This window comes from Schistocerca gregaria, chromosome 1, assembly GCF_023897955.1.
Source record: "Schistocerca gregaria isolate iqSchGreg1 chromosome 1, iqSchGreg1.2, whole genome shotgun sequence".
Lineage (NCBI taxonomy): Eukaryota > Metazoa > Arthropoda > Insecta > Orthoptera > Acrididae > Schistocerca > Schistocerca gregaria.
In genome coordinates this window covers 515393142-515417912 of record NC_064920.1, presented here as the reverse complement: position 1 = coordinate 515417912, position 24771 = coordinate 515393142, and the positions used below count along the sequence as shown (strand labels likewise).

At 40.6% G+C, this 24771-nt stretch overlaps 1 protein-coding gene across 2 annotated transcripts in view; it reads left to right on the top strand.

Annotated features, from left to right (window-relative positions):
• LOC126354536 (poly(ADP-ribose) glycohydrolase-like) overlaps positions 1–24771 on the top strand; it is a 147653-nt gene that overhangs the window by 57283 nt on the left and 65599 nt on the right. For both annotated transcript variants that reach the window (XM_050004278.1, XM_050004270.1), the window contains 3 exons: positions 3533–3649; positions 8517–8684; positions 18623–18876. In XM_050004278.1, coding sequence (XP_049860235.1) covers positions 3533–3649; positions 8517–8684; positions 18623–18876 — 539 coding nt within the window. The remainder of the gene's footprint in view (positions 1–3532; positions 3650–8516; positions 8685–18622; positions 18877–24771) is intronic.

Genomic DNA, 24771 nt, shown 5'->3' with positions numbered 1-24771 from the left:
TATTGATTTGCACTGCCTCATTATTGTCAGGGTTGGGAATGTATGAAAATGTCATTAATCTTGATGTTGTCCAACAGCCAACATTAGGTACTGGTCGAAATTTTTCAGCCCATCTATAACCTTTGCCTCGTCACCATTGTTGGTAACCGGCAAAAAATTGTTAACAATTATCACTTTTATCTCACCACCAGATTTGGAATACTGATCTTAAATCATTTGCCTCATCACCAGTCATGGTGTTACAGATGTATTTTTTCCTTGCCACCAGCAGTGAGCTTTTGTAACTGAATGTAGCTATCAATTGAGCCCAAACACCCATGGTAGCAGAAAGCTTATTTCCACTATAGTTCTAATTAAGACGACACCATGCACACTAGTAATATCTAATTATACATTTGCTTGACTGGTAGATTAAAACAGAAAGGTTATAACACAATAAGAAATAATCATTAACATTTATTAATGGTGTGGATACACAGTTTTACTTAACTTTGGTAGTAGTTTAATGTGTGGCACTTCAGGTCCCATACCTAATACAGTGAAATTCTAAATAACTTTGTGTCTCTTGCAGTCTTTGTTTTATTTGTCACTATCACTGAAAGTGTTGTGCAGACACTCATAGTTAACTGTTCCTGTTTCTTTGTAAATAGCGACTGCTCTATTGGAACTGTAGTCTTCTGAATGAACTGTGTAACTGCAGGAACTGCTGGTGTTGCAGAAAAGCGTGTGTGTCACTGGCTTGTTGTCTTTTTGCGTGTTGGCAGAAAGATCACCATCTGCACCAGCACTAGCTGGAAGCAGAATAGTCCAAGGTTGACAGGGCTCTCTCTGGCAGCTGGCAACACTATTGGTGTGTCAATTTGATGTACCAGTGGATGTAGTGTGGAAGCAGAAGGTAGTCCCAATTATTAAGTGTCATCTGGAGGTGGCTGCTCAGAACTGGTGGTATTGCTGTGTACCTCTCAAGCCACGTATATAGCTAAAACATTACTGGCTGCACATGCAAAGTTACACTGTCTAGCTAAACCTACATATTCTGTTGTCACAGCTGCATGTGATTGGCCCTGGTTGTTTTATGCATTAGTTAAACTTGAGTGTGGATATAATGTGAGTTTCTTGTTCCAGTGTTTAGACAAAAAGTCACAAACTACAGAAAAAGATAATTTCCTGGGATCATTCCCATGCTCCAGTTTATGACAACCTTATACAATTTGCTATTGAAATAGAGCAAAGCACTTTTTAATATGAATTGGAAATGTTACTCGTATTGCATTATAACACAAAATAAGATGGGTAAGTGTCCCAAGTTTCTTCAGACGCCTTGGAAGCAGTGAAAGGTGGTGGCTATGGAGATTTCACTGTTGCTTGGTGTAGTAGCTGCACCTGTTTCTCATCTTGCTGCTTGTGCTGCTACAGCTGTGTATCCTTCACCTCCCTCTTTGCTTCCATAACTTCAGAAATAGGATTCGACATTGTCACTGTTCATACATTGTTGAGTAAGTCTTTTTTCCCACAAATATAGTATCTAGTACCACACGCAAGTGGTCAGAAACAGCAGAGTAGTGGCTGAGAGCAGATGGGCAACTGGAGGTGGGGGCAGAACTGTAAACAGTAATGTTCAGAGCAGTGTGGCTAATTGTGAGCCTGCAACCAGCACGGTGTGTTGTTTAGTGAAAGGCAATAACATTTTAATTTGAAACCAGTGCTAAGAACTAGTCATTGTCAGCCAAACATATGTTCAGAGAGCAAGTCCAAACCAAGACAGTGATACATGGTCTGTCCAGAAAGTAATGCATCACTGTTTTTTTTAATTGCTCTTGTAGGTTCAACAACTAAAAATTCTTCAAAGTATGACCCTTCTGCATCAATATATTTTTGCCAGTGCAGTTTCCAAGCACCATAAACTTTCTGGAACTCCTCAGTTGGGATGGGGAAGCCATCAAAGTAGCTTACACATTGTCCATGACTTGAGATGCTTTCCTTTGGAATCCCTTTTCAACTGAGAAAACAAAAAGAATCCAAAGTGACCAGGTCAGGACCATAGCGGCTGTGGCAACCCTGTCACATTGATACAGGTCAGGTAGGCTATGACAACAAAGGTGGTGTGATCCAGCACATTGTTGTGGTACAGTTCCCACAATGCCCAGGACTTCTTTCGGATGCAGGTGACACTGTGATTCAGTCTTTGGAGCACTGCTGTGTAAAAGTGGGCGGGGTGACCATGTGTGTCATTCTGCAATCTGTCAGATTTTCTTGAGATCTTCACACACTTCCAGACAATGTTGCTTTTGCACGCTGGACAAAAGTCAGGCACAATTTTTGTGCAAATCTGCCACATGCTGAACTCTGCAGATACAATTTCATGAACAACCGTTTTCTGTAAGTCCAATATTCCAGATGTCAAGCAAACACTCATTCAACCGTTGAATTCAGTAACCGGTGCACATGAGTTGCATGGTCGTCTGTTCATGCGGCCCCATCAGCGACCTACTCCTGACCTCTAAACATTTTGTGCCATCTGTTTGGCTGCGATCTGAAAGGCTGTCAACCCCAGAGGCTTTCTTTAGCATTCCAAAAGTTCCAGTGGCGCCTTGAGCTTCGTGCGAAACCTTATTACGTAGCAGTCCTCTAAAGGTTTCTCAATCATTAAGTTCAGTGCAACCACCAACCATCAACAACCAGGTTCACAGAAGAAGTTGTACTAATCCTCTATGAGCATGGAAGCAATTGAGTGACCTACCAATGGAAAGTTGAGGTTTCCTTCCACCCTCCCCAACCAGCAACATATAGTTGTGTCATAAAAAATTGCAATGCATTACATTCTCAACGCACCCTGTCTGTAGCTCGATTGGTTTCGATATAGTGAGTGGCATGTGATGTATGGCTTCATAAAATAGTGGAATTTGACCAAAAGGCAACTGCAATTAGGTACTGAATGGCACTACCATGATACACTACATGATCACATGACCCAGTGTGAATGCTGTTCACGGGGAGGACAGTACATTGACGACTCAGACATCTTGGATGATCTTTGCATGGCTGTTGAGGACACTTGAATTCATTTACATCATTCATAGACTCTTCTGTGTTGGTCAAAACCAAAAGATTGTGTAGGATATTCCATCATTCATTGACATACCAGAAGAAGCTGGAAAAAATAAAGTTCGCTGTTGGCACTTCTGAGAATGTTGCCATTAGTTTCACTTGGTTTGTTAAATACAAAGATTCACATATTCCAATAAATTCTTTCATATACATTTTTATTACATTACTATAAAACTATAGTAGTTGTATTTCTTTTTGAGCAAAAAATAAAATTGTGAATAAAAATAGGGTAAAACAATTTTGTTTTTAGATTTTAATATTTTTCTATTACTTTTTCATAAATGACTAAAATATTTATCCATTCATTTTTCAAGATTTTTCATGAAGTTTTGAAGTTTTTATGTTTAACCTTCATTTGCAATCATAATTTCTGTGATCTAATCAGAAAGCTATCTAAGTATTTTGTGTTGTCTTCTTTGTAAAGCTTCCTGTGGGTAGAGGAGAAAAACCAGCACCTTTGAAGCAGCATTACGTTGATAAATGGGATAGTGAATATGTTAGAATGCCTTTTTCACCACAGAATCTTTGTGCTGTTAATAAGGTAAGTAATAGTGCTTTTCGATGTTGCAAATGTAATTTAAATTTTATAGTTTTTGTTGGTTAGAAAATAAAAGAAATGGAGATTTCCTTTCAGTAAGGAAATTATGTTGCACTAGAAACAGTGATATAATATTCAGTACTAAGACTAGTGGTAATATCTCATGAACAGTTAAACCTAATGTATTTGTTTAATATGTGTAGAAAATGAATTGTGACACAATGGGAGAGGACTCATAATATACTGGAGAAGCACAGCATTGCAGAACTTTTATAGCTGTTTAGACATTCAGTGTATGTATGGCAGAAGCAAATTGTGTATTTACACCTTTTACAAAGAATAGAGAGGCAAAGAAACAATCTTGTGATCGCCTGCCATGATTTGCTTGGTATCTCTGTTGAGCTCTGTTGATGGTTGGCAGCAATTCATGTTATTGGCCACAGGTTCATTCCTGTTGTGATAGTATGTAGATAACTATATTAGTTATATACCTGAGTTTTGAAGGATAACACTCACTGTAGTCCATTTTCACTGGATATTTATCTTCTTTCACTCTGCTAATTGTTAGTATCTCTCAGTATATCTTCTCACACTCTGTTCACAGTTTCCTTCTTTATTACCCTCACTTGATCTATGTAACAGCTTTTTTTAGAATTTAATGCCTTTGAGAATCATTGTGTCCTATTGCGTATTTTTCATGCTGTGTATCTTATTAGTCCATTAAATTTTGGGCATGCAGCTGTGAAAATAAAATTTCCTCCACTAATATTTCGGCTGTGTATTGTCCGGCCATCCTCAGAGTGAGTCACAAGACTGACGACAAGATACCAGGTGCAGTGTTGAGCTCACATATCTCAAGAGCATTTTTAAATTGAATGAATTTTCTCCACATCAAATACGAAGAGCATTCAATGAAAAAGTTAAAATGTGTGTATGTGATGGAGAAGAAGATAGTAATTCCTTCAGATCTAGTGTGTTTTGTCCTATGTGGGTGCTCTTTCCTCGAGGATAGGCTGTATTCTTGAGAAACACTGTGTTAAGGTGATCGTCTGGCCCCCCATGGAGATTGCAGCTTTACTCAGCTCTGTGAAGGACGATTTACAGCTTCGTAAAGTGGGTGTGTATCAGATTTCTTGCGGAAATTGTGAGAAGTTGTACAAAGGTCAAACAACATGCACCGTTCATGAGAGCTGTGTGGAGCATTGAAGATACACATGCTTATTTCAGCCGGGCAAGTCAGCTGTGGCTGAGCATTGTATTTATACAGGACATTCCATGAATTACAGTGATGTGAAAATTTTAACATCCACCTCTTCCTTTTGGGAATCTGTCTTCAAGGAAGCTATAGAGATTAGATTAGCTAATAATTTAAGAAATAGAGATAATGGTTTTAATTTGGACAAAACATGGAATCCGGCTCTTAGGATAATTAAATTGCAGAGAAGTCATCATGGTATCACCGCCACCAATCATACGTCAATAAGCGAATCGAATGTCTGTTCACTTCCGTCACAGGTGGCACATGTGTAAGCGTATATCTTTGCCGCCGATCAGCATCTGTGACCTGCATGCACTGTACCGCCATGGTGGAGCATATAAGGCCACACTTGGCATCTCGTCGTCAGTCTTGTGACTCACTCTGAGGATTGCTGGATGATACGTGGCCGAAATATCGGTGGAGGAAATTTTATTTGCACAGCTGCATGCCTGAAATTTAATGGATTGTTCATGATGCCACGAGAAGTTGAATGTGCACATTATGTATCTTATTTTCTGTGAATGACATTAATGCCATCTCATGAGTGATGTCATGAACAGTACCACCTTCTTAATGTCTTATGGTATCTTAATTTATGATTCGTGGTGAAGTCCAACACTCACAACTGTTAAATCTATGCCATTGTTATTTAAATAGGCTTTTGCTGTCTGGTTTCACTTCTGTGTTGCCCCAGACATTCTCTCTGCCCTCTTTCATGTATCGATTCTGATGTAATTCTCCCACTATTTCTTATCACGAATTTATTGATGTATCAGTTTGTGCATCTATAGACTGGGTGCTTCAAAAAGTAAGAACAGATTTCAGTTGTTTATTGCAGACAAACTATGAAAGATGGAAACACATTGTCCATGTCAGTGGCTAGAGGAAGGTTCAGTGTTCTGACAGAGCTGCATTGTTGTTTATTTGTAGCAACATGCGACTGTATCACAAGAGAAATCATTTCATGCATTGGAATTTGTGCGAAGTCAATCCATTGTTGAAGTGCAGTGTGCATTCCACTATCGATTCAGCAAAAATCCACCCCTGCATAAGCAGATTTATGAATGGCGTACAAACTTCTTGGAAGATGGTTGCAAATGCAAAGGCAAGAGCAGTTGTCGGCCATGCATTTCTGATGATGAAAATGTTAAGTTTATCTGAGATAGGATCACATGGAGCCCTCTGAAGTCCACAAAACTGGCAGGCCAGAAACTTCAACTTTCTCTGCCACAAACAACAATATGGCTTGTTCTAAAAAGATGCCTGCATATGAAACCTTACAAGTTGAAGTTAATGCAGCAATTACATCCCGGTGTCCTTAACCAAAGATTTTGCATTTATATTCTCCAGGACATAGTCAAACTGATGTTTCATCTATCGATAAAATGACACTGCCATGACGTAAGAATTTGGGGTTCACATCATTGAACATGAAAGAGAATCACTGAAACGGAATGTGTTCTGAGCCATTTCTGTTCACAAAGTTGATGGACCATTCTTTTTTGTGGAGGAAACTATGACAGGAATGTTACACCTGGACACACTGCAAAATTGGTTGTTTCCTCAACTTCACTAAGATTCCAGTGATTTCATTGCTACGCATAACTGCACCTCGCTTCACTTTCACTTTGAGATGTGGCATTGTCTGTACAGCACATTCCTACACCATTGGATTTGAAGAGATGGACCACAGTATCTTGTTCATTGTGTTTGGCCTCCTGTGGCAGCAAACCTCACACCTTGTGATTTTTTTCTGTGTAGGGTACATGAAAGACAGTCTTGTGCTACATATGGCAACTGCTCTTCAACAGCTGAGAAATCGAATTGGTGAAGCTGCTGGTTCAAGAAAGAGGGGCCTATTGATTTGTGTGTGGAATGAAATTAACTACCATTTCAATGTTTCTCGAGCAACGCATGCTGCTCATTTTGAGTATATGGTGTAGTGTCTGTACGAACAAAAAACTTTAAATCTTCATCTCTCTGGTGATGACCAATTTGTGTCTACCTTTCATAGTTTGTCTATAATAAACATTTGAAAATTGTTCTTTCTTTTTGAATCACCATGTATTTTTCATAGAATTTGACTTCCTTTACCCAACAGTTAAAGATGATAACATTTTCCCAAAGTACTCATTGAGCAAAGTAACACAGTGGTTAAATCTGAAGGAGTTGAGTTAAAATCTACACCTTATCATACTCATTTTAGTCCTCTATAATTTCCCCAATGCGAGTTTAGGTAATAAAGCCTGGACAGTTCTTAATGATCAACAGTTGGTTCTTCCTCTTCACCTTACTGCAACTGACATTGTGCTTTTTCTCTAAATATTTTCACCAGATGTTAATTTCTGTCAAATCCTTTAATGCAGAGAAGTTTACAAACAGGTGAATGTCTCTTATTCACTAACCGAAACATTGAATTACGTAATATGCGGTTGCCTTGTCAGCCTAATAAATCATGAAGTCTGGAGGAAAAGATTCTGTATAAATTCTTTCATCAAGTAGATTTATTACTGGATAAGAATTCATTTTTTACCAGTGTAACTGATCAGTTGCCTGATAGAAAATGTAGTGGATAACATTACACAAAATTGATTTCTCGTTTACATTTTTATAAATTAAGTTAATCTTATAACCTACTGCATAAAGGATAATGTAAACCAAAAAGTGTAGGCGGTATTTGACAGTGCTGAAGCTATTTTGTGAAATTGTAAATTTTGTGTAATTAAAGCAGTTCCATATCCCAGTGCAATTTGCGAAATTCCAAGTGGATCCAGTGGTTCTGTGTTCACCTTCATTGCAATCTTCTTTATATCGGGAATGAAATCCACTTATGTGGCCCAGGACTGATTGTGTTGTGCATGGGCACTTATGTTGCTTAAGTTTGCCACAGTATTTCTTGTAGAATTTGGGCATGGACCTAGTATTTTTGATTGTCATTTTCTTTGGAATGTTAAGCTCTGCATTTGTGCCCAACTGTTGTAATTATGTCCATTCTTTGTCTTCACGCTTTATGATATCTTAAGAAAACCAGAATATTTTCCAGCTTTTTAAAATTTCACAGCTTTGTGATCTCTCTATTCCAGATACACACTTGGAACTCAAAATAAATTGTACTACACACAATCCTCTTCAAAACGATGCTTGATTCACTGAGATGGCATAATTAGTTCCTGAAATACAATCCTATTTATTGACACATGTAGACTCTGTAAAATTCAAATTTGTGGACGATTACTATGTGCATATAACTTGACATCAGCCTACTGTGAATCTCAAAGCAGTACTGGTACAGACTTTCGTACTTCTCCTTTAAAATGAAACTGTTTGTAACTTTTACCAGACTATTCTCATATCCTGAATGAATTTCTGCCTAAATCTCAAATGCACTGACTGGATTCAGTTCATCTTCACAAATGCCTGTCATCACTTGTAAAATGACACTTCAAATTATTTATATCCCATGTCAACACAGTCACCTTCACAGGAAAATATGGAATGTTAGTTTAATCTCAATTTTGGGCATGATTCACACCCAGAACTTATTTTATGAATTAATTATGTATTTTATTGCCATATTTTGTCTTATACACAGTGCTTTTGTTTGTTTTTCAGAATGATGGAAGTTCAAAAAATTCACCACGCCCTGTCTGGGAGCTTGTAGAAGAAGCTTTGCTTAGGAATATAGTATCATCCCAACAGCTGGAAGCAGCCATACTGTCATATTGTAGTGGATATGGTCGAATCTGGGACTTTACGACTCTGCACTATTTTCTGTCTGATGTAATAATGTTATCTTTCACTATTATCCATTACAGTTGCATGATACATTAATGTTTGTAACTTGCTTTACACTCTCGACTAAAACTTCTTGCTTTTGACACTTGTCACCTGGTGCTTTAATGTTATCACATTGGTTGTCAGTTATGCATCAGTTTAGACTTGCACAACAGGTAGTAGGCTGCCAACGAGCTCCAGAGACCGTTACATTGGGCTACTGGGCAGCCCTGATAACGGTTTATGCTGGTACGACACACTACTCGAGAATTAAAAGTGCAACAATGATTTGTTGTGGTTTTGGCAACAGCACATGATTTGTAGAGGGAGTGAGTATTCGGTGGGTACAGCACTGCTCTGTTGAAGCACTGAGCAGGCCTTGTTGATATAGAGGGCAAGTGATGCAGTATGAAAGTATGAAAGCTCTACAAAAAGAAATATAGTGATGTCATCATGGGGAAATCTACCAAGTTAAGCAACTTTGATAACAGTGATGTTGTGATGGCCTAGAATTGAAGTACAAATATCATATTTTTGTCCTACAATCGCTTACGTAGATGTTAATGGATGAAATTGAAACTCGTAATAGAATACAAGAAGAAATGAAGATTAAAGTTTAATGTGCAATTGATGATGAGGTCATAAGAGAGAGAGCAAACACTTAGAGTAGAAAAGGACAGGGAAGGAACACAGCCAAGCCCTTTTCAAAGCAACCATCCCAAAAACTGCAAGTTTGTATCCCACGTGTATCACCAATAATAGTCAGGTGTTTCAGCACAAGTTTAGGCCTTTTGGGAATGGGGGCTGAAGTTTTGTGTAATAACTGGTCGTAACCATATAGATCACATCCTGTAGTGTTGGTAGACAGTTGATGTCAGGGGAATAGAGGAAAAGAGGGATCATTCTAGAAAGAGCTGCTAATGATTTTTTCATGGACATTTACAAATGGTTTCTATCCAGTTTGCTGATATTAAACTCTGAAAAACTTGATAATTGCAGTTCAGAACTTGCAAGAAGTCTCCACCCAACCTACATATAAAATTCGAGGACATGCAGATAGAAGAGATTCTTGCTGTTAAAATTTTGTTGTAAATTCATTTTGCAAGAAGATACAGCACAACTAATGTAATGCGTAAATAAGTATTTGTTTGCGGTGTGAAGTTTATTAAATATGGGTGATATAAAAAATAAAAGCTAGCATACTTTGCTTATGTTCGTACTGTAATGTCAAATGGTATAATAAGTTTGAGTAACTCTTCAAGTCAGGCTTAAGTTTTGTGGGACTAAAAGTGTGTAACATGAACTATTTGTGGTGTAAATTCAGGGAAGTCTTTCAAAAGCCTGCTCACAGAACCAGGTATATTAACTGTTGCTTGTCAGCATATTTATTCCTTAATGAAATTAGTCATAAGTAATTTATCTGCCTTTCAAATCAACTTGACACAGTTTCAGTGCAGTTATGTGATCGTTGTGTGTATGACTTGAAAACTATTTTTGTTGATGATGAAATATGGCCACAGTAGTGTTGGCTATTATCTTATGCACTGAGTAAGTTGTAAAAATGTTTTGACATTTCTCATATCCTAGAGTACTACGTCACTTAGAATTTGCAGAAGGAACATCAGCATATCAGTTCTGTTGTAAACATGTATTATGTGTTTTTGTTTTTTTAACATGTTCCATGTCTTCAAGGACCTCTTCAATATGAGTCTATGGAACATACAGTGTATCTAATCTCTAATGTCATCAAAAGGAGTTTGCTACGTATTGTGATAATATGGTTGGTATGTAAGCCCTTCATGATTGTGTTCCATCCAGTAGGTGTAAATCTGTTGCAATTCTTCCTAAACATTGTGTGGTCTGAATACCACATACATCATTCCAGAAAATCACCATCCTGTAACTTATTGCATTTCTTATGTCTGAGAAAATATTACAACAGTAAAACAGTGACAAATCAATCAAATTATTGTCCCTTGCAGCAATTGATGTGTGGACAGTGGACATACCTGTACATAACAGATAAGAAAATTCCAGTAGCTTTAGGGTGAGTTATGGGTCCTTTCTAACTTATAAAGTAATCCCTCTCCCCCCTTTTTTTCTGGAATTTCCAATATCACAAAATATATTTACCTCTTTGTCAGGGAGTTACAGATTTTTTAAAGCTTTTGACTTGATTTCAATGAGATCTGTACTGACATGACTTTAGCAACTAGTTATTGTTTCAATGTATCACAACATACTCAAGATTATATATAATTTGATTGGATAGATAAAAATTCTACTCACCAGGCGGCAGCAGAACACACACAAAAAAGACTGTTGTAATTTGCAAGCTTTCGGAGCCAGGTCTCCTCCTTCAGGCAGAAGGGTTGAAGGGGAAGGAAGAAGGGTGAAGGAAAAGGACTGGGAGGTCTGGAAAACGTGTAGATTTCAGGAAAGTCACCCCTATGACTGCTGTGCTTCCATTACGCTTTTTCAGGATAATCGTGAAGTCAGAACTGAAAGATAAGAGAGACAAGGTGATTTCGTATCAGTAAAACTGTTCTCACCTCCCCTAGATGAAGTTTAGTTGTCCTAGATGCCAGAAGAAGGAGCCATTAGCTCTTAAAGCTTGCATAAGTTAAATCATTTCCGTATGTGTTTCCCTGCTGCTGCTTGCTGAGTAGATTTTTTTTTTGTCAATCCATTTACATTATATTGCCAGTAATTGATTCTTCCCTTTGTTAAAAAAAACTGAGAATCACTCAATGTTGAGTTGAGAGTGCATGTTGAGAATTCCCAAGATACAGACAGGGATACAAAAAAATGGATGGAGGAACATACTTTAGTGAAACACTTCATTACGGCTACAATGAAAATGAAATGGTTCCGAGCTGGAGACATAACCAGGACGATAGACAGACCATATAAATTTTTGTCCTGGATTCCACGGCACAAGAAAACACTGAGACAGCAGTCTAATAAGAAGATGAGTGGATGACATAAGGAAACAGACAGGAGCATCACAACTGAAAATGATTATGCATGGAAAAGTGTAGGGAAAGGCTTTATCCAGCAGTCGGTGTCAAATATACAGGGTGTATCATAATTAATAGCATAGATGCATACAGTTGAAAGTACATGATACTAGAAGCAAAAAACTCTCAGTAAACATAGGGGCGAAAATGCATACCTTAAGAGCTATGAGCAATTTTTCATCTTCGATACTGTGAAGCAAATCCCTTCTACTGCAAGCTCTTTGCTTTCCACATTTTGGGAAGTAGTGGTATGGACCAAAACAAGAAAAAATGTCCAGTAAACATTTGCTCTAAAATGCATACCTTAAAAGTTATGAGCAAATGTTCTTTAGAAGAGTTGTGTTTCCAAGTACCAAAGATGAGCATGTACTCATAGCTCTTAAGGTATGCATTTGAGAGCACATGTTTACTGGACGTTTTTGCTTGTTTTGGTCTGTGTTACCATTTCCCAAAATATGGAAAGTGTTGTGGTTGGCAGGAGAGCCAACCATATGGTTAAAGGAGGCCGAAATGCATGCGTCTCAGCTCACACAGGCTGACTTGAGGTCTGGAACATGACAAGGGAATTAGAATTGAGAAAAACTGACGTAGCTGGTGGAATACTTAACTTTAATCCATTAATGGAGAACGTCACTCTTTATGGTACATGATTCACAATATCAATAGAACGGATATTGGCGCCTTGCTAGCTCGTAGCAAATAACGTAGCTGAAGGCTATGCTAACTATCGTTTCAGCAAATGAGAGCATAATTTGTCAGTGAACCATCGCTAGCAAAGTCGGCTGTATCACTGGGGCGAGTGCTAGGAAGTCTCTCTAGACCTGCCGTGTGGCGGCGCTCAGTCTGCAATCCCTGATTGTGGCGACACGCGGGTCCGACGTATACTACCGGACCGCGGCCGATTTAAAGGCTACCACCTAGCAAGTGTGTTGTCTGGCGGTGACACCACATTCCTCCCCCGCAAATCGGCATACGGTTGTGGCATAAGGCTTCCGCCCGCTGTGGGGAGGACCCCATGTTGACTTATGCGACGAGGTGGGGAGCCTAACAACAGGCGAGGCTGTGCCACCCACACCCTGCCATTCGGACCGCGGGGAGCGAGGAAACGCCTGAAAACCTGCTCCAGGGTGCACGCCAACATGCGGTGTACGCACCCGTAGAGACACAGAAGGGGCCGAAGGGTCGACCTCCATCAGGCCGGGGCACCCGACGGGCAAAGACGACACCTGGTCCGGAGCGGGCAAGAATTCCATGTCGGAGGACAACTGGTCCCGGGAAGCGATCGGTGGCGTGTGACCCAGGAAGGCGCCCGGCAGTTGCAGCGACGCGTCCACTGCGGGTGTCACCGGTGGGAGAACAGGCAGCAGCGGCGGTGGCGGTGGCGATAGCGGTGGCGCGTCACCATGGGGCAAAATGGAAGGCAGTGTCGGTAACACCTGGGGCTGAGGCGAGCCAGTAGATGGGTCTCCGGGGCGCTGACCGGACGGCACCGTCGCTGAAAGCAGACGGCGAGCGGCAGATCCCGTGCGACGATGGAGGCGCAGGTGGTTGAGATGCCGTCGCACCTCACCAGAGGCCCCCCAAAACCGGATACATAGCGCGGCCGAGGCAGTGAAGAATGTGCCCTTCGTGCCAACGCCGTGAACCTCGGTAGTGACGATAGTAGACAACGTCGCCTGGAGCAAAAGCAGGTTTCTGCCGCTGCACAGGAACCTGATGCGGCGGATGTAGCAAAGACATCAAGGTTTGATGATGGCGACCGTGGAGCAACTCAGCCGGCAAGCGACCATCTCGGGGCTGAGAGCGATACGAGGACAAAAAGAGCAATAACGCGTCCTCCCGAGAATGCGACTCTTTCAACTTCAACATCTGTGACCTGAAAGTCCTGACCAATCGTTCAGCGGCACCGTTTGACTGTGGCGAAAACGACGCGGACGTCAGATGTTGAATACCATTGGCCTTGCAGAATGACTGAAATTCTGCAGACATGAATTGTGGGCCATTGTCGGAAACAATAGTCTGTGGAAGACCTTCAATGCAAAAGATAGCTGATAACGCTTGGATGGTGGCAGATGACGTCATGGAAGACATCCGGACAACAAAAGGAAAATTACTGAATGAATCTACCACAGCCAACCATCGAGCATTCCAGAATGGACCAGCAAAATCGATGTGTAAGCGTTGCCAAGGGGAAGTGGCTTTTGGCCATGCAAAGAATTTCCGCGGTGGTGCTGATTGTTGTTCGACACACACCATGCAAGAAGTGCACATATTCGTAATCGCGGCATCGATTCCGATCCAAGTACAGTGCTGACGAGCAAGTTGTTTCGTTCTCACTATACCCCAATGTCCTTGGTGGAGGAACTGTGAGACAGAGGACTGTAACGAACGTGGTACCACGACCCTGGATCATTATCAGAATGCAACAGCAAAACACCATGTCGTGCCAAAAGTCCCTCCATGTGAGCAAAAAATCGGCGAACCAACGGATCCCCGATCCGTGACTTAGACAAGGGCCATTGCGTAGAACAAAACGCAGAACGGGAGCAAGGACAGGGTCGGCAGCTGTGGCTGTAGCTACACGATGAAAATCAATCGGAAACGATTCGACCACTTCATCGGTTTTTCGCATCAATGAACATGCAAGCAAGTTCGGAGGAATCGAATGCCCTATCCTCAGCAACAGGCAAGCGGGACAACGCATCGGCGTTTCCGTGCTTAACAGTGGACCGATACAAGATATCGTAGCGATACTGCGAGAGGAAAATAGACCAGCGAATGAATTTCTGCGCTGTACGTGGAGGTACAGGCTTGGTCGGATGAAAAAGCGGTGTCAAAGGTTTGTGGTCTGTGATTATGGTAAAGAGACGACCATACAAGAAATCATGAAACTTTGTAACACCAAATACGAGAGCCAATGCTTCTTTCTCGATCTGTGAATAATTTCTTTGTGCAGACGAGAGCAATTTGGACGCAAAGGCATTAGGGCGATCGTGCGATCCATCTTTGTGTGCAAGCACAGCACCGATCCCGAAATCCGGTGCATCCACCATCAACAAGAGGGGTTTCTGGGGATCGAATGGCGTAAGGCAAGTATTGGAAAGCAACGCCGATTTCAACTGGTGAAAGGCGCGTTCGCATTCCGTCGTCCAGACGAACTGAACACCCTTACGGCGTAAGCGATGAAGCGGAGCTGAAATGGAAGAGGCATGCGGAATATAGCTATGGTAGTAATTTATTTTTCCCAGCACACTCTGGAGCTGCTTCAAATTCTGCGGCGACGGCAACTCTTGTATGGCATGAAGGTGCATGGGACTGGGATGTATGCCTTGGGAATTGATTACATGTCCCAGGTATGGTAAGTCCCGAGCAAAAAACACACATTTGTCCTTCCCCAGCGGAGACCATTTTGTCGCAAGACCTGAAATAATCTTCTGAGATTGGCCAAATGTTCTTCTTCCTGATTTCCAGAGATCACAATATCGTCCAGATAATTTGCTGCAGTAGGGACCGACGCACAAACAGTTTGTAGATATTGCTGAAACAATGAAGGGGTGGATGCACACCCGAATGGCAGTTGTTTGAATCGATACAAACCAAGATGCGTGTTAACCACCAAAACGCGCTGGGATTCTTCGTCCACCGGTATTTGCAAGTACGCATCTGCGAGGTCCAACTTCGAAAAATATTTACCCGGGCACAGTTTGTCAAAAAGATCTTCTGGGCGGGCTAAAGGAAAAGTTGCAATCATGAGTTGTGGATTCACTGTTGCCTTGAAGTCCACACAAAGTTTCAACATGCCAGAAGGTTTTAGCAAAATTACTAAGGGTGATGCCCAGAGAGAAGCCTGCACACGTTCAATTACACCTTGTGATTCCAAATCGTGTAATGTTTTTGCGACCTCATCACGCAATGCGTGGGGAACATTGCACACTCTGAAAAATTTCTGTTGCGCGTTTACTTTCAGTTCCAATTGTGCTTTATAGTTCTAAGCGCAACTGAGGCCCGGTGCAAAAATGTCTGCAAATTTTTCACATAGACGAGAAACACTGTCGGAAGGCACAGTCTGGTTCACTGATAGGACCTGATTTACTATAGACAAGTTAAACAACTGAAATAAATCGAAACCAAACAAGTTCACTGCAGAAGAAGAACGAAGGACGTAAAATGACACAAGTTTTGTTTGTCCTCTGTATGTTGCAAGAAGGCTGCACTGTCCTAACACAGGGATGTTTTGACCGGAATAGCTATTTAACATAACATTTGCGGCACGCAACGGAGGTGTGCCCAGCAGTTTGTGAGAGTCTTGGTTGATCAGTGAAACTGCAGCACCGGTATTGAGCTGGAATGGTGTCACTTTGCCGTTAATAAACAAGTCCACAAAAAGTTTATTGTCCTGCTGACGACAAAAATGACTGTCTCGTGCAACGTGAACTGACACTGGTACATAATCACTTGCGACGTGACGGGAGTTCCGGCGATGTTGACGCACACTATTTTTGGGACGAACACAGTCACTGTTAGAGAGAGTGGCACTGGGCGGGGTGGAATGAACTACATGAATTTCCATGGGCGAAGTGTCGTGAGCCGGAGTGTCCTTGGTTCGATTCCGATTCCGGTGCGAAGCAAAGGGCCTGGATTGGTTCTGAGCTTCCGATCTGAGCTTTTTTTGGCAAACACTCTGAACATGTCCTTTTTTATTACAATAAAAGCAAACAGCTTGGCGTGACGGGCAATTCTCACGCAAATGTTTAGTAGCACACCGCGGGCATGATTTTATCACTGCATTGGCTTTCCGGCGCGCTACACGTGGCTGATAGCCTGGCGGCAGCGGCGTGGCCGGGCGCGAGGACTGTTTACTGTTCCGTGCAGCTCGCCCGGTGGGCCGGTTAACTTGACACACTGCTGGCGAAGTTTCAAATGATTCCTGAGCAAAGTCAAGTGTGTCCTGCCGACCCAATATGTCCATCACTTGTTGAAGGGAGGGATTTACTAGTTTCAAAATCTGTTCCCTTATACGAACATCAGAAACGTTCTGTGCAGTTGCATCATGTACCATAGTATCTGAATAAGGGAGTCCACATTGACACTCAAAAGCATAATCTCTAGTAAGGCCTTGCAAAGTTGCAACACACTCCCGATTAGTCTGACCTGCCGTATGTTTTGTATGAAAGGAGGCATACCGTTTGGCAACTACATTGACTGATTCTTTGAAATATGCATCTAATGCAGACAAAATTTCTTCGCAGGACAGAGTTGCTACGTCGCATCGGGGAAATAATTTGACTATCACACGGTACGTGGTCACGCCGACCAACGATAATAAAAAAGGCTGCCGATCGATACCTTGAATTCTGTAGGCGGCGAGACGGAATCCAAATTGGCGTGACCACTCCGTCCAGCTTTCCAGTGCAGCATGAAAAGGTCGAAAAGTTGGTGCAACAGCATGTTGTGGCTGTGTTAGCGGTGAAGCGGCTGCTGCCGCATCGTTTTGCATCACACGTTGACCCTGGACGAGCTGTCCAAGGGCATCCAGTAAGGCCTGCGTCTGCTGATTCTGTAAACGATAAAATTCGGACAGTACATCTGGAGATTGTGGCAGAGCCATTACACAAGTAAATCAGGGCAATTTAGATAAGAACACTTTTACTCTCGTCACCAATGTTGTGGTTGGCAGGAGAGCCAACCGTATGGTTAAAGGAGGCTGAAATGCACGCGTCTCAGCTCACGCAGGCTGGCGTGAGGTCTGGAACATGACAAGGGAATTAGAATTGAGAAAAACTGACGTAGCTGGTGGAATACTTAACTTTAATCCATTAATGGAGAACGTCTCTCTTTATGGTACTTGATTCACAATATCAATAGTACGGATATTGGCGCCTTGCTAGGTCGTAGCAAATAACGTAGCTGAAGGCTATGCTAACTATCGTCTCGGCAAATTAGAGCGTAAGTAGGCAGTGAACCATCGCTAGCAAAGTCGGCTGTATCACTGGGGCGAGTGCTAGGAAGTCTCTCTAGACCTGCCGTGTGGCAGCGCTCGGTCTGCAATCCCTGATTGTGGCGACACGCGGGTCCGACGTATACTACCGGACCGCGGCCGACTTAAAGGCTACCACCTAGCAAGTGTGGTGTCTGGCGGTGACACCACAGAAAGCAAAGAGCTTTCAGTAGAAGAGATTTGCTTCACAGTAATGAAGAAAAAAAATTTCTCGTAGCTCGTAAGGTATGCATTTTTGACCTCGTTTACTGAGTTTTTTGCTTGTAGTATTGTGTACTTTCAACTGTATGCGTTTACGCTATTAATTATGATACACCCTCTATAACTAAACTATTTTGCTTCATTGAATATGTTTTCAGACTGAATTTGAAGCATTACTCAGACAGACCAATTGAAAGGAATATTTGTTGTGTTGCATGTTAGTTTGTATCTGGCTGTGTTGCTTTAGGCTTTATGATACTGGTACAGATATTTTTAATACAGATAAAATAGTTCACTATCGTGAAACTCACTTTTAATATGGATAAGTTAGTCGACTACCATGATACTCATGATTCTTTATGGACTGTAAGTAATATATTTTATGTTATAATGTAGGAAATAAATAAGAATGTGATGAAACAATGTGTAACAATAGGACTAATTATTTTATTCTTTTTAATTCCTAGTGACAGTATGACCATATATACTGCAGCTTGGAGGAATACAGTTTCACTAACAGTGATATCTGAAAGAAAACGCTTAGTCTCATACTCCTGAAAAGTTAAAGGTTCAGTGCGATTGAGCTGTTGTTGCTTTTAATTATATCACAGTTTTTCTAATGTTTTGGTGTGTACGAGTATAGACAGTTCACCCATGTAGTACAGTTATGTACTTTACCTCAGACATCCAATTTTGTTAATGTTGCTTTATTGTCCTTTTTTTAGGTACTAGATGAGACAGAAGTGGACTGTTTCTTCTCTCAGCTGTTGCCTAACATGGTTCAGCTAGCTTTGCAGCTACCTTCTCTAATCAGAAGTCCAGTACCCTTGTTGAAGCAGTTCAGGAACAGCTCTGTTAGTCTGAGTCAGCTCCAAATTGCAAGTCTTTTAAGTAATGCTTTCTTCTGTACATTTCCAAGACGAAATATGCTACAGCGTAATTCAGAATATGCTACATTTCCAGATATTAACTTTAACAGGTAACTTTTCTTAAAGATTGGTGAAATGGCTTTGCTTACAATAATAATCTTCAGGCAGAAACCTGAAGAAGCTTAACAAGGTAATATCATCCTGTTCTGAGGACAGAAGGCCATGCCATAAATAAAACCTTAATACAGTAAAACTTGCTCAAATTGGTACATGTATAATTTGGAAATCTGCCCAAGCTCTACAAGTATTTCACTCCCGACACAGTCAGTGCACTTTTATATGCTGGTTTTTTTGTATAAAGCAGAATGTGCCTGGTGTGATAATGGAAAGCAAAGCTTAGAACATGCTTAATGATTTGTTGTATAATGCGGAAAAGAGCATATAGAATATTACTGTATTACACTTCATTACTTATTCATGACTCTACAAAGATGTTACCTTTAACACTTCAGTTAAGCGGTGCAAAACAGAGAAGAAGAAAAAAAAAAAAAAGGCGAAGAAGACCGGAAATGAAGAAATTAACAAAATAATGTGGGAATGGTTTGTGAGTGCGTGGGAAAAAAACTTGTCTTTATCTGGACCCATGTTGCAGAGTGAGCCTCAGAAAGTCACAAAAAGGCTTGGAATTATGGAGTTTAAGGCGTCCACAGGCTGGCTGGACTGTTTCAAAGCTAGGCACAACATTGTGTGGAATGAAGTGTGTAGGGAAGTTAAGGATGTGCAGGAAAGTGTAGCAGCATAATGGAAGTCAATACTGTTCAACTTAGTTGTGAATTATGACCCAAAAGACTTGTTCACTGCCAATGAAACAGGACTGCTATATCGTGCGCTGCCTTCAAACCTGCTAGCAATTCAAGGTGCAAAGCAGACCGGTGATAAATGTCCAAGAAAAGACTCACTGCACTGCTGCGTGGAAACGTTGGGTGAAATGGAGAAGCCACTGGTGATCAGAAAGGTGGCAAAACCCCATGGTTTCAAAAACATAGATGTCAGTAAGTTTCCAGTCACAAGGCGAAGCAATAAAAAGGTGTGGATGGTGAGTGGTCTTATGGAAGAATGGCTGGGCTCTTTCAATTCCAAAATGAAAAAAAGGAAATCGCTAAGTTCTCCTTTTCCTAGACAAAGCAACCTGCCACCCAAAAATAACATTATCAAATTTGAAATTGGCTTGGTTCCCTCCAGTTTCAACCAGCCTCACACAACCCCTGGACCAGGAGGGGTTATTTACACATTCAAGTGTCATTATAAGCGATTATTGATATAATCTCTTATTCTTAGTGTTGAAGAAGCTGAAAGTGCATTTTATCTTACACAGTCAGTTTCTGCCCTACATGCAGTAAATTGGATTGGCTTGGCAGTAAAGAAATGAAGCTGGAAACTGTCACCAAGTACTTCAACAAAGTGAGGTTGGGGGGGTCAAGAACAAGACTGTCACCAAGTACTTCAACAAAGTGGGGTTTGGGGGGTCAAGAACATGACGCTTCTGTGGCCATTGAAGTTCAAGAAAATGCAGCAGCAATTGTTGATTTAATGAAGATGCGAACATTTCGTGTAGTGCAGATGATTACATTCGAAGTGATGACTTTGTCAGCTCACTCCACTTTCACTTCAGCATTAGATTTAATAGAAATCCACAATGCAGAGGATGATGATGGAGAAACAAAGGAAGAAGAAGAGGAGCAAAATGATGTACCTGGAAAAATTAATACGTCTGGAGAAGCCATTACACGCATAAACAATGTTATGCAATTTACAGCACACACAGATTCTCCCAACTTGTTGGAACTATTTTGAGCAGAAAATTAAAACAAGTTTCCCCCCATGATATGAGGCAAAAAAGTGATATGTAAAGCAAATAAACATAGGAATAATATGTATGTACACAAAGTAATAAATGAATTTAAAATTCGAGTAAAAATATAGAAATTCCGTGTTATTTATCAGTTAGTATAATAGTCCAGTGTTCTATTGTCCAATATACAGTAAATGAACATCTACTGGTACGTAAATACAATATATGCACAATTAAAAATTTTTACTGTACTGTGCATGATACCTTACAAATTCTGCGTAGCCCTCTGAATTGTGTGTAATCTGGAAACTTGTCGAATTTGGAAAATTATTTTAGTACTAGGCGATTCTGTTTTGAGCAAGTTTTACTGTATGTGTGGTAGATGTTAAATGATCGAAAACAGTGTGTTAAGCTTCTGTTGTGATGTGTTATACTTTACTCACCTCCAGTTATCTGAAATTACATGGAGCAATCCTTTCAGTTACTGATTTTCTCCAATAGCCTACTTTTCTTCTTTTTTCAAATGCCTATGTGTTTCCTGTCATTGAAAACTGAATTCAAAAGCATTGTATGTCTGTCAGAATTTTAATATTATTTGCTGCCACACAGTTGTATCAGTAAGCAAAGCCATTTAATCAATTTTCTGTACTGTTATGATTTTTTTTCCTTTTTCATTTGTAGTACTGGTTAACCCATCAATCCCTTATTCAATTTTATAAGATCTTTATATCTTGCATTGATGTAGTAGATGATGTAATAGTGGAAATTAACAACGGACTGATATGTTTACTTGTGTTATGAAAATTAAGTAAAGTATAAGCAGTTTTTTTACATAATCTTTTAGTAGACCCTGCTGTGTTTTGGTGCACACTATCTCAGGTGGGACATTGTTCGCTACTATAATCCTTAAAAGCTGCTGTGAAAATTATATGTCTCTGAATTATAATATTTATTCCTGCTCAATTTGGTTTCATTTTGACAGGCAGGCAAAGAATATTGAGCTCTGAAACATTTTTAAATTCTTAGTTTTGAAATGTTTGTAATTTATTGGCACCCATATGCCTAATGGAGTAGTTGCCGTGTTGTCATTAGTAATATTCAGTGTATTACATAACTATGAAATTGCAGTTATAGAGAGCTTTGTGGCATTGTTACTGTCTATATTAACTCATAAGCTCACATGGAACTCTTCATACATATTCCTAATGTTATGTGGACTTCTGTGAGTAACACAGAGAGGTTATTTGAGATTTATACAGTATAATATAGTGATAAAAGCACATGTACATTTTCATGCAATTAAAAATCCTGATGGAAAAAATGTAAACTGATGGAGGCATCATTACCAACATAGAGAGAATATTAAATATATTTTACTTCTGAGCAAGGGTTGTAACTTCTCAGTACTTAAATGGCAGATTAGAACCATAAGTAATTTAAAACTGTAGTTGATTTACCTCTAGGTTGCCAAGCAGGGTTAATCTTCATCCATAAACTCATTGCTTCAGCTTCTTGAACTTATTATGTTCTCCTTATCACCATTGTAAACAAGTGTTTAGCACTTGCATTCTGTAAGGTATATATCCTTTTTTTAATGAGAATACACAACTTAGCATCTCTTTGATCCCGTTCTGTAACCACTGGACTTCATATCAGATTGTGTGATGGCTGGTTCATGTGGGACTCTGTAGACATATTTGATTCTCAGCAGGCATCATTGTTTCATATGATGTTCATTCACTTGTTGTTCAGTTTGTCAATTAGATCTAATTTTTAGCTAAATATTAACATGAGCTCCAAAATTCTGGTCAGCTTGTATGATTTCCTTTCACACCAATGGCCCATGTTATGCTGTGCAACTGCTGAATTGCTTGAATGCTCATCAGATGTGGCATGAGTGCTCTTTCCTCTTTCTTCAACTGTCCTTCCAGTACTGCATTATCTTTGTACACAATGTTCTCTCAATTTTCAAAGATATCATTGCAAAAAGTTAAGAGATACCAGTTGATTCTGCACAACAACTACGTTTCTACTGGTAATTATACATCAATTATCTCACCACATAAACATACTGTTCATTTTAGAAAATTAAAAATACTTTTACATGTAATGTAAGAATCTTTAAGATGGGGAAAAAACATAATTTATTGTCTCACTAACTAACAACCCTTATTCATAACTACTGAGTGGTTATAATTAAACTTTCCCTATTTAAAATGTTATAACATGGAAACTAATTACCTTATGAGTACCAAACTTGGTAGCATTAGTGTCCAGAGTATTGGATGCATGATTTCCATGCATCACAGCACTAGCTCCGGTTCCAACTAAGGCCACCAGGTGTCGTGATCAGTCATTGTGATTCATGCTCTCACACACCTGACCAATCGCAGTGAACTTGTTGATATGTCAACAAGAGCTTGGACAAAAAGAGCAGGGCATCACTGGTGGAATTCTATTATCAGAACAACAGTAATGCTGCAACTGCACTTTGGGAATACCGCCACTTGTAAGGATTATGGAAGTGTCCTCTTTATTCACCTGCTGTGCAGAGCATGATGAAGCTCGAGTCAACTGGAGAAGTAGGTATCTCTGGGAAGAGGCTGATGATCAGTTGCACCACAGGTGGTTGAAGAAATCACTGTTACTATGGCAGACAACTCTGCGTGCAATTATCAGTCATCAGGCTGTGTGCATGCTGTGTCATGACAATTGAACATCCCGTGCTCCACTGTAGGGAATGTGCTTTGAACCGTTCTCAAGTGGTATCTGTACAAGATCCATATTATACGGCAGTCTGCTCCACAGGATGTACAACGACGTGTTGACTTCGCTCTCCACATTTTCACAAGGGTTGAAGTTGACAAGGGCTGGCCATGGACCATCCTATGGAGAGACGAAGCTCATTTTTCTGTGATGGATGAGGTGAACACACATAATTGCCAAGTGTGAAGATCTTCACTTCCAGTCACTGTGCATGAAACTCCTCTGTATGGTGAACATGTCACTGTATGGTGTGGTTTCACGGCTATATTCATCATTGGCCCATTCTTTTTTGAACAGCTTGGCGTTCAAGGACCAAAGACGTGCAGTGGGCTTGGCCAGCATTAATGCAGCATGCTTCACCTGTATGTCATACTTGCCCTACTGGAGAGAGATGCATTGAACTCAACAGTTTTTATGCAAGATGGGAGCCCACTGCACATTGCCCATGAAGTTTACCTGCTTCTCTGAAACAAATTTGGAAATGATCAAATTATCAGCTGATTGTTTCCGGTTGCTTGGTTGGTGTGATCACCTTATCTCACTCCCTGTGAGTCCTGGTTGTGAGGCTACCTGAAGGACAGGATTTACCAAGGAAACATTAATGCGTGTGCTAATCTGAAGCGGAGCATATCGAGAGGTAGCCAGTATACCCATAGACATGCTTTGTTCTGCTGTGCAGAATGCAATCATGCTCTTTCAGACTCTTCTGGACAATAATGGGCACCATATTGAGCCCTTTTTGTAGCAATAATGGTACTGGTATGTAACAGTATGATGTACTGTAGCAGCACATTAAAAATGTTTCAGTTAAACTGATTCCATATTATTGCTCTTCCCCAAGTCCTTGACGTTAATGCTGCGAAGTCTGGTACTTGTACGGTAATTAGTTTCCATGTTATAACATGTTAAATAGGGAAAGTTTAATTATAACCACCTGGTATATTGCTGTCAGGTGCCAGACCTATCAATGAATCAGAGAGGTGGCTATGAGATGCAAGGTGCCCCTCTTCTTTGTCAACATTTCAGTGGACTGCATGGAAGAGACGTTATTCCCAACAAGATCTACATCCCTAGGCTTGATATAGTTTTATTGGTGATATCTTTGTGATTTGGATTCATGGTGAAGAAAACTCCACTTCCAGCAAAAGCATAATTCCTTTTCCCAGCTAAAATTCCCATAGTTTTTCTCCAGGTGCAAAATTACCCTATTTGGTGTTGACCTCCATCACACTGAGACCATCCGCAGCTTGTGGTCTAGTGGCTAGTGTTGCTGCCTCTGGCTGGGTTGGGGATTTTCTCTGCCCAGGGACTGGGTGTTCATCATCATCATCATCATTTGTAACAATGGATAGATTGGCCTGTATAAAAATTGGGTTGTGTAAGAAAC